General features: G+C 36.5%; 1 protein-coding gene across 4 annotated transcripts; it reads right to left on the bottom strand.

Moving 5' to 3' along the window:
• Nucleotides 1–2,196: 2,196 nt before the first annotated feature.
• LOC130818713 (ARF guanine-nucleotide exchange factor GNOM-like) lies at nt 2,197–13,743 on the bottom strand. Of its 4 annotated transcripts, none has more exons than XM_057684884.1 (4): nt 13,520–13,743; nt 13,297–13,409; nt 12,132–12,898; nt 2,197–6,426 (listed from the first exon to the last, which is right to left on the bottom strand). In XM_057684884.1, exons 3-4 carry the CDS (start codon nt 12,807–12,809, stop codon nt 2,761–2,763), a joined length of 4,344 nt encoding a protein of 1,447 aa, XP_057540867.1. In that variant the 5' UTR covers nt 12,810–12,898; nt 13,297–13,409; nt 13,520–13,743; the 3' UTR covers nt 2,197–2,760. The 4 variants fall into 4 exon arrangements, with proteins under 4 accessions (XP_057540867.1, XP_057540868.1, XP_057540869.1 ...); XM_057684885.1 differs by having other exon boundaries at nt 13,297–13,386; XM_057684886.1 differs by lacking the exon at nt 13,297–13,409.
• Between the last annotated feature and the right edge of the window lie 528 nt (nt 13,744–14,271).

Genomic DNA, 14,271 nt, shown 5'->3' with positions numbered 1-14,271 from the left:
CATCTCAAGTTCAAACATAATTTTGAGATTATTAGAAATAAAAAAGTGAAGACTAGGGATGTTCATGGGTCCAGGACCCTGTTGGACCCGCCCCGTTTTTAAGGGTTTGGGTCTTAATTTTTGAGACTCATCGGATCCGGATCCGGGTCTGGATCCAAAAAAAATCTGACGGGTCCGGATCCGGGTCCGGGTCTTAAGGTGAAGACCCGGATCCGGACCCGGACCTGGACCTGGACCCTAAACTTTTTTATATTTTAAATTTCTGAATTCTGATTTTTCTTTACCTAAATGAAAAACCCTTTTTGCGACTTTCCCTAAACTCCAGTATGCAGTAACCCTAATTTTTCTTTCTCCTCTAACATCTCTGCGCCTCCATCGCCATTCAACCTCCATCGCCATTCGCCATCGCCAGCCGTCTTCTCCACTTCAATCGAGACTCCAGGTACTCCATTTCTTTGGTTTTCTTTAATTTTTCTTTAATTTGGTAGTGATTTCAATGTATTTTGTGGTTTTATTGTGTTGATTGTTGAAGAACCGCAATTTTAATGTGCCTTTATTCATAATTCGATGGTAAACATTGGAAGAAACTTGCAGAAAATATCAATATCTTGAAGGAAATAGCTGAAACAGACATTAATTTGAAGCAAAATCACAAAAAATTTCATGTGCAGATTCATACTATCTGTTTCTGTTTTCAATTCTCGTATTTAAATGTTAAAATACTTAATCTTTGTGGGTATTGGAGTATTGTTGTATTGGTTTTGATTTCTGTTCTGTTTTCAATGAGGAATGAGGAAGTTTTGATTTCTGTTCTGTTTTCAATTCTTATTATGTTTCTGTTTTCAATTCTTATACTGTAGTATTGTTGTATTGGTTTATTCATTTGATTTTTAATGTTATGGAATATAAACTATGTTTCTCATTTAGTCTTTTATATTTGATTTTTAATTATGTATTTAGACAAGTTTTTTTACGTTCTAGTAATTATTTTGTATTTGAATTTCATGGACTCGAATAAGTGTTTGTAATACGATAATAAGTTGCTTACAAAAATACAAAAAGACTCGAAAAAGGTTCAATTTTGACAAATCAAAGAGGCTTTGTATAAGACCCATTAAAGACCCTAGACCCTGTCAGATCCGTAGGGTCCGAGTCTAGGTCTGAAAATTTTGGACCCTTAGGGTCTGGATCCAAAAAAAATAAAAGGGTCCGGGTCCGGGTCTGGCCAGACCCGCCCCATGACCATCCTTAGTGAAGACACAACTAGGGATGGTCATGGGGCGAGTCTGGCCAAACCCGGACCCGGACCCTATTTTTTTTTGGATCTAGACCCGGATCCGAACCCTAAAGGTCCAAAATTTTCAGACCCAGATCCGGACCCTACGGATCTGACAGGGTCTAGGGTCCTTAATGGGTCTTATACAAAGCCTCTTTGATTTGTTAAAATTGAACTTTTTTCGCGTTTTTTTGTATTTTTGTAAGCAACTTATTATCGTATTACAAAAACTTGTTTGAGTCCATGAAATTCAAATATTCTAGTAAGGAAAATGAGAGGAAGGTACTCAGGTAGTAAGTTTATAACCCTCCAAATTATTTTGTGTATCATTGCATGAGGGAAAGGACTTCAAAAACCTCAACTTTTTTGTTTGGGATTTGTTTCTTGATAAGTCTACAATCTTGCATCCACCTTACTTAGTTTTGTTGTCTTATTGTAATTGCCTCTCTGCTCCATTGCTGCCAACCTTGACACTTACGTCCATAGCTTATGTACATAATGAAACACCCCACCAGTACCTTCCTAAGTCACTGATAGTCCGCCACCATCCCTATAAACCTACCAACCAACTCAATTTTAACTCTCAATTTTTAAAGTTTAGGGTCCGGGTCCGGGTTTGGGTCTTCACCTAAAGACCCGGACCCGTCAAAATTTTTTTGGATCCAGACCCGGATCCGACGGGTCTCAAAAATTAAGACCCAGACCCTTATAAAAGAGGCGGGTCCGGAGCGGGTCCAACAGGTCCTGGACTCATGACCATCCCTAGACACAACACACACGCACACACAAAAAAATTCTACCGTTTTGAATATGATACAACATACAAAAAGCACTCAATTTGATGTACGGGTTTTATCCTTTCAAAAGGGCAGAGTATCAACTATGGAAGTACTTTTACGTGCATAAAACAGAATGCCTGATTCAGTAAAATATCATTCCATATAATTTACGAAAAGTAAAGAGCCAAACTGCTGAATGCTGATATCCCGTTCTGTGGACAATAGGCCTGGCCCGCACATAACTTGCAGTTGCAGTGCCTGGTAAACGCCTATTTACACAGCACAAATTGTTGCATGAGGCCATAAGAAACATCTCATACACGGATTAATAGCTTAACTATTACAAATTAAAAAGAAAAATCACGAGTTCCTTGTATTGCAACCACCCCACTTAAAGACGGTCTCTCACAGGAATAGTTGTTCATACAGTAGTGTCAAAAAACCAATGTAAACATGTACATCTATATGAATGCGAGCCATGGAATTAGTAACCATGCTTACAACCCTTCTTTGTATCTGTATTCAGTGCCATCGACGTAACCCAATATCAGTCCACGCCATGGACTCCTCATCAGCGAAGTTATTAAGTGAAACACTAGGCATCAGACGAGCATTCAGCGGAGATTTAGCATTTTCAATGTTCATTGTTTGGTAGGAACAGTTACCTCCCACCACCCCCAAAATAAGTACACTCTAGATAAATTGTTAACCTTCTTGAGCCACAATTTTGGTTGTGGTAGAAACCACACTGACACAGGTAGAGACTTGGAGTGCTTCTATATTACCTTGACTAGTCTGTCCTCTAGCTCTGGCTTTATCTAATTCAGCATCTGTAAACACTTCACTTTGCAAAGAAGGTGCAAGTTTGTTCACATGTGACCATGTTAACTCCCATAAACTACTAGTATCTCCACTTGACCCATTTTCTGGTTTAAGGACTTCTCCTGCCTTCATTATAAGCAACGAGTTCTTGATGAGTTCAGGAACAAGTTCCTGAAGTTTCTCACTCTTTTTTCCTCTAATTTTGACCTTCATATAACTTTCCATCTGGCTTAATACGGACATCCACAGTTTTTCGAATCTTGGCAACTGCATAACTTCATTGATAGAGAGTAAAAAAACTTTAGACAGGAGCTTGATGGCAACCACAAGCACCGCTTCCATGTTTCTGTAAGTTTTTGAAGACGGCCCTCGTGCAATTTCAAGAAAATCATCCAGCAGTGGGAAAATGACCACATCAAAACACTGTAACCATTGGTTATGTGAAAGATGGATCTCTTGCACTCCACTCAAGCATTTTTGGAGTGAAAAAAGAGAGTGGTTTCGAACTGCCTCTCTGTCATCCAAACAAAGCTTTCTCAATCCTTGCACAAGTCTCAACCACATCTCACCAATGTTCTGAGTGAACATGGCAGCTGCAGCAGCATCCTCATTCATAACTTCCTTGCTCTCACGTGCCCACTGCACTAGGCAAGTTAATGATCCTGACATCAAATCCAATGCATGAACAGATCGCTCCACTTCACCAACACGAGATTCAGCAAATTGCCTTGCTCCATCAACACAGAGAATGAAGTTTAAAGGTAATAGGTGTGCGCCGTCGCCCATTATAAAACATAGTGCTTCAAACCCAGCCTCAGACGCATCTGGATGCCGCGCTGTAATGGCAAGAAGAGACAAGATCACACGCCACCCCATTTGTGATCTAATGCAGTGGGCATTTGTCCTCACAAGCTGTCCTACTTCCTGTGTAATTTGTTCACAATAAGCATCAGCAACTCGAGCATCAAGCTTCAAAACTAACTGGAGTGACCTCAAAAGTTCATCAACTAAATTTTCTTTATAGGGCAGTAAGCGTCGGCAAATTCTTAAAAGCCCGAAAACGGCCTTTTCTACTAAAGCACAAGGAACCACTATTGATTGAACAATATTAGAGATATGCTCATAGACAGACTGCCATAATAGTGAGATCCGATCTCGATTGTTCAGAGTGATAGCAATTAACAACTCAAGACAAAAAACAGCATTAACTTCATCCTCAGGATATCTAGTTTCTGTCTGAGCCTGCTCTGCCACAACAGCACCTACTAGATGCATCAAGGAATCTGCTTGTAAAAATTTACACTCTAAAAAAATGTTGTTGATTTGGCACTTCTGAACTATCTCCAGGATACACTGTTGAGCAGCAAGTTCTTCTTCAGAGGGCTGAGATATTGGCTCCTCTACTTCAAAGGATAGGAGCTGACTAAAGCGGCCCATCAGCCCAGAAGGTTTCTTAGGAGCAACAGTTGGCATGTGAGGCAAAGATATTGAGTTAGCAAGAGGCTTAACATTTCCGGAGACAGTGGAGAATGCTGGCTCATCAGCAACATCACTTACAGAAAAGGAAGAAAGAAAGCCAAACTCAAAAAAACGCAAGATGCAGTTTATAATATTTTGCCAGCCTGTTCGAATATAGTCACCATAGCTATTGGCAATAGTAAACACAGCAGTTGTTGCCATTCTAGCCCTTGTGTCATTACTATAAGCATAAAGAAAATCCTCATAATATGATGGGTTCAAGAGAGTTGTAAACTTGCAAAGGGAGCTCACTATATCGTCTAGCACAGAATCAAGATGGAAGTATGCTGCAATCTTAGCAGCAGCTAAGAAGCCATCAATGCAAAGTTGGTAAGCATCCTCCTCTTCTGCATGATCAAATACAACAGAAATAGCAGCAACAGTTGGTCCTGATATTATAGCAAACATATCATCATCGAGATATGGCTTAAAAGCTGCTACTATATAAGGGGCTGTATTCTGGGTTTTCTGCATAAGATCAATCCAATGGCTCTGCCTCAATTCACACGGTCCAGAACCTTGCTCTGGAGAAATACGTATCTCATTCTCACAGATTGAATGATACAACCCGGACAGCAACTCCCGAGGAAGATCATTACCACCATTGATACACCTATTATTCCGTATAAAATCCTCCTCTGTCATCTTCTTTTTCACCTGTGCATTGTGTTGATCAGTATTAAGCAGTATAATTGAATAGGACAACAAAAGTGCAGCATCCTTGTTAGCGAATATGTGCGGCGATTGCTCGTAGTATCTAGCTGAGAATGCCTCGAGAACTCTCTGTATCTTTTGTGCCTCTCCTGGGAGTTTGAATGTCTCCAAAAATATCCGTAATGCAGTATCTAAAGTCATGCCCTTAAAATCAAAAGTCTGTGCAAATTGATCAAGGACCTGAACATTAAACTCCTCGTGATTTCCCAGGAAATCCCCAACAACATTCTTATCCAACCCACAAGTAAATCTTAAAAAGAAGGCTACACTTTGCGCATCAAGTTTTTCAGGGAGCAAGCGTATTTTCTGAAGAAATTCTAAACCTTTTCTGGGATCTCGATTAAAATGATCAGCGCCAGTCGACAATTGCTGCTTGATAAACTTCATTTTGCGAAGAAATGGAACCCAGTGAACAGGTGCCTCATAACTATCACACTTAAACAACCAAAATGGCTTATACTCCTCAAATGCGAGGGGAACATTAGCCCGACCAACCTGTTCATCCCCAATCCTCTCAGCGATACCCTGGATGGCTGCAATTAAGCCTTCCAAAGCAAGAATATGCATCGTGGAGAGAGGACTATTGACAGGAAATGCGCTTTTTGATAACAAAGTAACCAACTCTTCAAATATATTCCTAGAGCTAATATCACAATCGTAGTTAGCATACAGCTCCATTACAAATGTTTTCTGCCTACAAAAGTCAACAAGGGCCTCCATAGCCACTTCCTGTTGCTGATAAGAAGCCACATACCTGCTCTGTGCAAGCCTCAAAATCACAGAAGAAAAGAAAGCCTCCAACTGTAGTTTCAGCTTAGAACGCAAGTGCAAATAAAGATTCAGAACAATGCTACAAACCATGGAAAGAATGAGTGGACTTGTAGTTAAACCAAATTGCATCAAACTGCAGAATAAATTATCTTGAATCAAATTCAGTAAACGTGGGTGCCTATGGAATGAAGATCCACCTAACTCAATGGCTGAATTAATCAAGGTCAAGGAGAAAAGGGGCACATCTTCATCAAAAGCCAAAGAGTTGGATTTCCGAACCTGATCCACATGTTCAGTAATGTTCAACAACGAACACAAGAAATGAAGTACCTCAACCATACACGGAACTCCAAATTTCTGAGTCATGAGATGTGAATCATATTGCGTGACTTCCTTTGTTGCAGACCCATCAGTTGGACCATCAACCAAGGTAGTGGAAGGACTAGAAGTCGAATATGCAATTGCCAGTTGATCAAGTTGTGGAGTGCTATCTTTAGAACCAGATTGGGGAGCAGCGAAACTAAAATCGCCAATAACCTGCTGAATCTGCACAATATTTAAAATCTTTAATAAGCCTTTTTGTTGATAAAACTGAAAATATTCTGACAGATTTTAAAACTTAGTTTAAAAAGGCGCAAGATGCACCAAGACGCTTCAGGGTCTTGGAGTCTAAGCGCAAGGCGAAAGAGCGATCTTTTGGTAGGTACGGCCATGCTTTTTCACAAAAGCATATAAAATAATTTTAAGAAAACTTTGAAACTTAAACAATATGAGATACATTTATTGTTTCATAAAAGATCTAAAACATTTGATATAATTACACGAAGCACTAATATATTACAAAATAGTATGAAAGGTACTTAAGCCCACATCTTAAGGCATTATGTCTAATTGTTGTAAAAGTCTAATTACTCCCTCCATCCCTATGAGAATGCACCCAAATTATTTTGAGTGAAATCTAGTGGAAAGTGAAATTATGTTGGAAAATAAGATAAAAAAACAAGTGGATGATAAAAATGAGTGGTTAAGATGGAGTGAGAAAATAAATTTGTGGATGGAATTCAAAGAAAGAAAGTGGGGTCATTGCGAAAAAAACAAAAGGGTGCAAAATGAGTGGGACAAACTAAAATGGAAAGGTGCAAATTGAGAGGGACAGAGGAAGTATTAATTTATCACATAACTAACAAATAAGACGGAAACATCAAGGATAAGGAAAATTAAAAGAAGAGATAACGAGGGAAATTTAAAAAAAACAGCAAAAAAAGTAAACATAAAATCAAATAAAAATAAAAAGAAAATAAAAAAAAGAGAAAGAAAAAGAAAAAAACAGAAGAAAAAAGAAGCTGTAAAATGGAAAAAGTATGAAAAAGAAGATAGAGAATCTCAAAAAGAAAAGAAGAGAAGATATCCACAAGAAATAAGAAGATACAACAGACAAGAAAAACAAAAAAAAAAGAAAAAGGAAGCTACCTAATATAAGAATGAGAAAACAATAATACGAAGAACTATTTTCTTTATAAGCAAAATTATATTAATAGAACAAAAAAGGTACACCAAATAATATGAGAGATCCCACAAACAAAAACCAAAGACAAGCTACTGCATAAATCATTAAAAAAAATAATGTTCAGAAAGGCCATTAGCCTTAACCCATAAACTGGCTAGGAATTTCGTCATGTTCCAAATGATATCCAATGGTAAAAATCAATCACAAATAGTTATTATGTTTCTTTCTCGCTAGCTCGACCATAAGATCGCAAAACTTCCACACCTCCATAAAGAATTAAGGCCTTCCGTATACCCTAGGCAACAATAGAAGGCATTAACGTAGTCATCTATTTTTTACGATCCATAATTCACCTCCAAGTTTAAAAGGTCTAGCCCATAAGTCTCGCAAAACGCATCGGAATAAAAAGTGATCAATATCCTCTCCCTCCTCCATATACATAATACAACTATTTGGATTCAAATCCTTATTTGGCCTTCTTTTTTGAAGATTCTCAATAGTATTCAATTTCCTTTGGCTACCAATCAAATGAAAGCTTTGATTTTGGTAGGAATCTTAGCTTTCCAAATTAGTCTTCCCACCGAAAAAGAGGGAAGAGCATTAGAGGACACCAAACAGGAATAGAAGGAGACACATCTAGATTCCAAGTTTAAAGGGGATTAGAAGTTCTAGAGAAGAGAAAGAATATCAGTCATTGATCGTAAATATATGTCCAAGGGATGATGTCTGAAGAAAAAAGACCAGCCTACTTTATAATCTGAAATCTGAACCTGTTATGAAAAAGAAATCTGAATTAGGGCCCTTGTGTTAGGATGAGAGTTGGTAGTCTTGAAAAAAAAAATTTTAAAAGGTTCTGTATTTATCCAACAATGTTCCCAGAATCTAACATTATCCATATCCCCCTTCCCACTTTAAAATGAGTCAAAGACAAAAAATTTCATAAGTACCTGGGATATAGATCTCTAATATGAGGAGCTGGAACATGCACACAATTCCCATTGAGTGGTAGGAGCTCTAGAGATTCTTCTAATGACTACGCCACAAACAAATCGGTTCACGAGAAAATGTCCATAGCCATTTTCCAAGCAATGTTGTATATCACCGACTCCCAAACCCCCTTGATCGATTGGAAGCCTTATGTTGTCCCAATTCACTAGATGGTCCATTCTGACCTCACCATTTCCTTCCCGAAAGAAATTCCTCATCATCTTTTCCATCAAATAATCGAGATAAAAGTCTTGTAAAGCGAAAGGAAATTGATAGGAATGTTCCTCAAATAAGACTTGATGATTGCAATTCTACCTCCCAAAGTGAAACATGTCTTTTTCCATCTATCGAGCCTCCTCAAGACCTTTTTAATAACAGGGCCCAAAAATCTTTATTCGAGGGCTATATCCCAAAGATAAACCCTAGTAAATGATGGGAAATTTTAATACTTCACAATTAGCCAGATTAGCCAAAGTATCCAATTCTCTTCCTTCTAAGTTTATGCTTGCAAGATAAGATTTATGAGTATTGATTTTCAATCTCGGAATTTTCTCAAAAACAGCTAAATTTTTGTCGGTTTGCCGACAAGAAAAGAACAATGTCATCAGTATAATAACGTGATTATCCTTGCCTACGCTCACACCTTCAATCCCCACCCCCCCCTTCCAACACCTCGATAATAGAAATCCCAAAAAATCTGCCACCAAACAAAGTAATAAGGGAGATAAAGCATCTCCTTGTCTAAGACCCCTTGTTTATCTGAACCATTCCTTGGGTCGACCATTGACCACCAATGAAAAAAGAAGCACAATTGAGAAACCCTTTCATCCATTTTTAACATTTAATCCCAAAAGACTTCCCTAGCCTACTAACCCAATCATATGCCTTTTCGAAGTCCTGTTTAAAGACCACTCCCTTGCCACTTGTCGATTTCATTTTATTAAAAGTTTTAGCAGCAATTGAAACAACTCGTCGTCTACTAACGACACACTACTCCATAGTGAATTGTCTTTGAAATCACCAAGCTTAATCTATTTGCCAACACCTTGTTGAGAAATCTACATACACCAGTAGTGAGACTAATGGACCTAAAGTCTCCTACTTTTCTTGTCCCTGTTTTCAGAATGAGATGAATAAAATTAAAGTGAAAACTTTTGCAAAATATCCCAGTTTCATATAACTTCTCAAAGAAAATCAGCATGTCTTAATTTATCCAATCCCAACTTTTTTTTAAAGAATTCCAATGTGAAACCATCAGGACCAGGGATTTATTACCTTCAGCATCTAAGTTTGCCTTTCATATCTCCTCCAAATGGCCTATCAAGCCATGTAGCATTTTCAGAACTAAAAGGGGACCATTCTAGCCCCTCCAAGAAAGGTCATTCTGATCTCCTCATCATCTTTCACAATCAGATTATCTTTCTTTTCAAATAATTTGTGAAAATTTTTTTCTCCTCCTACCATTCACTACCTTAAAGAAAATCATGGAACTTGCATCCCCCCTTTGCCCATTTAAATTAAAATTTTCGGTGTCTTGATCTATTTTCTAGGAAATGTAAATGATCAAGTTCATTTCTCAAACCTTTCTTCCGTCTCTTTGTGATACTTTTCGTCAATTTTTCTTCGTAACTACTTCTCATTCAAATTCCCGAACGCTTTCCAAAAATAAGGGGAAAAGATCATAGACTACCCTTGATCCCAGGGGGAGATCGGGGATGGTTTAGAACTATTCCTCGACACAAAGAACTAATTCGAAGCAATTGAAATAACTGATATCTTTGACGCAGTTCTTGTTATCCACTTGTGCCATCAACTCATTTAATCACTCTAATACCTCTATTAATTTATACCATGGGGGTGTTTGGAAAATGGAGATTTTGGCTTATCTAGTTAGTTTATTCGAAGTTCTCAAAGTGTTGACATTTTTTATTTTTAAGCTAGTTGGATAAACCAACAGTTTAAGGAGATATTTGGTAAAATTAGGTATTGATTGTTGACAGTTTATTAGAAAAAAATAGGCCAAGAGCCAAAAGCCAATAAAACAGTCATCTACCAAAAAAATTTGGTGTAAAAGACAGTTTTTCAGCAGGCTGAAAAGCCATTTACGAAACATTTTTTTGGCTTTTGACCAACTAAAAAGTCAACTAAAAAGCCGACCTAAAAGTTATTTACCAAATTTACAATAGACAGATAGCAGGAAATAAATTAAATTAAATAACTAGAAAGGGTGCATCTACTCTCACTTTTGGAAAACATTCCATCAAGTTCTAAGCCACAATTAGAGGAAAAATAAAATACTTCGATAAATTTAGCTTCCCCATTATGAAAGTGAAATGACAAGGCTATGATCCTAGAAGCTTGACCAAGTGACATGAGATTTAGTTTTATTTTTTGGGAAAATTGTTATAAACTACCAAGAAAAAGTTCACTTTTGTGAAAAAGTACCCAGAAAAATTTTTTTTGTCAAAAACTACCTAGAAAATTTAATTTGTTTGTCAAAGAATACCTTATAACAAACCATCCCTTTTTCCGTTAGTATTTCAAATTTAAAAAAATAAATAAAACTGCGTAGAAAATCACGTGGCAATGTATTAGGCATTTACAAAATCCATTTCCCCCAATTTTCATCCACTGAACTATGCCATTATTTTAGGGTTTTCCAAGCAAGCATCTTTATCTTCCTAAAACGTAGCTCATCATCCCCAAATACACAGCAGTCTTCCATTCATGTGATTTCCGCCATTTAATACAAAAGAGGTTAGGAGATGAACAATTTAAAGCATAGATGAAGAAGGAGAAATTTCAAAGCTTCAACACACCATGTTAATGGAGAAGAGTAAGGAAGAAGATAAAGAAAGAGGGTAATTTTGAAGCTAGGGTTCAATTGAGTGGAATGAAGAAGCTGCTGCTTTATATATTTTAATGGGTGCCTTTTAGAATCACTCACATGACTTGCACATGACAAAAAAGGAAAAAGGATGGGTTCTGTTATAAGTTACTCTTTGACAAAAAAATTAAACTTTCTAGGTAGTTTTTGACAAAAAAAAAAAAAAATTATTCTAGATAGTTTTTCATAAAAGTGCAGTTTTTCTAAGTAGTTCCAACAATTTTCCCTTATTTTTTCTTTCTTTCTGCCCCATTCTCAAAGCAACATGTCATTACTCCAATGCCAAGTGGCTCCCACTTAGCTTGGGTCATCAGTGTACATAACAATACCCTTGTAATAACAAAGAAGTTTTTGATTACCCTTGATTGCAAGCATTCTAAGCAAATTCATACAAGTGCAAATTATTTAATGAGTTATTTTACAATAATCTAATATAATATAATATGAAACTTAAGAAAAAAATATTAAATCCTTGGTTTCAATTAGAACATGACTAAAAGTTTTGTGCCTCCAATTCTCTTCCTTGAGTTCTCCAATTTAGTCACCTCATTCTCTTACTCATCACTCTACCTTACAGATCATAAAAGCTTCACAGTTTCTCCAATTTTATATTTGTGACTAAAGTAGAGGTCAACACTCGCTAATGGTTTTTGTTGTAGATTCAATGTTATAGATGATGATAAATGACTTTCATAATATTTTTCTTTTTAATAAAAATGACTTTCATAATATTCTTTGAAGTTTGATCATATTTCTTTGTATATGCCAGGTATTGGAGCCCACCCCAATTCTAGACTGTTTAGATATGCAAATGACAAAAAAAATCTCTGAAAGAGCATTCAAGTGTGAGAAAGAAAAACAGTTTAATACCTCATCATTAGTTAAGTTACCTCCACCAGCATGCTTGTGACACGTACTGTCAACTTCTGGAAGTCGTGAAAAAATTGAGCGGACAAGTTCGTGCATTGAATGCCGAGCAATGCGCTGCAATAACTCACTCTTTGCGCTAGTTTGCTGAACAACCCGAAAACAAGTATCCACTATGTTGCAGATATGCTGATTACTCAAAGCAACTGATACTTTACTTTTTACACAAGATAAAAGAACTTGAAGTATCTTCATTAGTACCACCTCTTCAGATGTCGGATCAGTAACCTCAAAATGACAGTTTGTCACAGAATCAACAATCAAATGCATTGTATTATGAATACCGATGGTATTCATATCAAACATATCAAGCATTAAGATTTTATACACTGATGACAAAGCAACACTCGTAATGGGAGCACTAGTTTCTTCGGATTGAATGACATCTAGAAAAGGTTGGAGATACATGACAGGATTAACACTATGCCATTGAGCATGCCATGTGAACATTTTCTTTCTCAGAGTCTTAAGGGACTGAATCAGAGAGTGCTCTTGCTGATCATCAACTGATGTAAAATGATTTCCCCATCTGACATTCCTTCTCATTACGGCCAAAACAGCACCTATTTCCGTGTTAACCATACACGCCAAAGAACCAGGTTGCAACTCTAAACAACTCATATCTAGTAGTCAGTTTGAATTCTGCTTTCTTCAATGTGTAAGTTGCAAGGTTCATAAAGAACAATATCACAGAAGCGTGATTTTCATGGCTGATAGAAGGAAAGCAACAAAAAAGAAGTTTCCTTTAGACAAGTAACCTTTTCAGATTGAAGAAGAAAAAAAAAAAACAGGAATAAGATATCAGCAACCAACAAATATGATTACACACTTCTGACTCCCGAGGTAAATTGCAGTATCTGGCTTGACCATTGCAAAGCCAAAACAAGTAAAGTATTCGGTCAACAAAAGAGAATTTTTAGAGTTTAGATAATTGTGTCAGAACTCAACTATTTTGTAATTGAGACCAACTATTCAGTTACGCAAGATCTTTGGTTCATCATATCATAAGTGGGAGGCTTGAGTGATCAAGTGAAACAGCAAAAAATCAAAATTTTCGACTAGCAGATCCAAATCAATCAATATATGAACCTTGCTAAGCAAAACGAACCTAGCATTGCTGAAGTTCAGAAATAGAGAGTAGCTCTTGGTGGCGGATGGCTTCAACTAGATCTTTGGTGGAATTGGCAATTGCAAGTGACTCATCAACGATACAAAAATCAACTGTGATTAAAAACAACAGACAATAGTTACAGTAAAAGAAAAATTAAAAACCTAAAAATGAAAGAAATGAAATCACTTAAGAATCAAACTAAATTCAAAAGAGAAGCTACCTTGGAGATAAACAAAATCACGATTTGGATGAATTGTTTGATGAGAATATCAATGAAATCTTAGCATGAAGGTTCATTATGCGAGTTGAATTGCAGCAGAGTCCCAATTTCCAAGAGAGAAATGGGAGAAGGAGAACCCAAAAGGAGACCGGGAATGAGGATCAATCAGAATTGAGAATTAGGATGGATGAGTCATGACTATCAATTATCAGATGAGTGAATTGTGTATAGAGTTTTCAATATTTAAATTTTCACATTAAAATATAATAATCCATAAAATAATAATATTATTAAGAGTTTCATTATACTACATAGAATTTAGAGATTATGCACCTTATATACCACTTAAAAGCACATCTCATACATATTGTACATGAATATATTAGGCTTCTTGTTTAAGATCGTTTTACTTAAAGATGTTTGAATTATGACACCTATTTGTACATACTTTATAAACTAAAACCAAAATAAACATTAAAATATTCATATCAAAAATATAATATCAAATAATTGTTTGGTGGTTTTGAAACAATTTTTATATACAACATTCTAATGCGATGACATATTTAACAATCTTTATTATATATGAGCATTTTCTATTCTTTTCTACTAGTCACTCAAAAAATTATTAGGTGAAAATGTTTAGGTTTAAAGATAGGCTTAATTAGGAAAAAATAACATCCGAATATAGGATAGTTATTGTCCTTGACTCTGATTAATCGTCATTGCAATCACACGAAGACACAAGAAAA

Source organism: Amaranthus tricolor, chromosome 7 (genome assembly GCF_026212465.1).
Source record: "Amaranthus tricolor cultivar Red isolate AtriRed21 chromosome 7, ASM2621246v1, whole genome shotgun sequence".
In the NCBI taxonomy this organism is placed as follows: Eukaryota; Viridiplantae; Streptophyta; class Magnoliopsida; order Caryophyllales; family Amaranthaceae; genus Amaranthus; species Amaranthus tricolor.
Note: the sequence above shows the minus strand (reverse complement) of the source record. Positions and strands in the feature narration are given on the sequence as shown.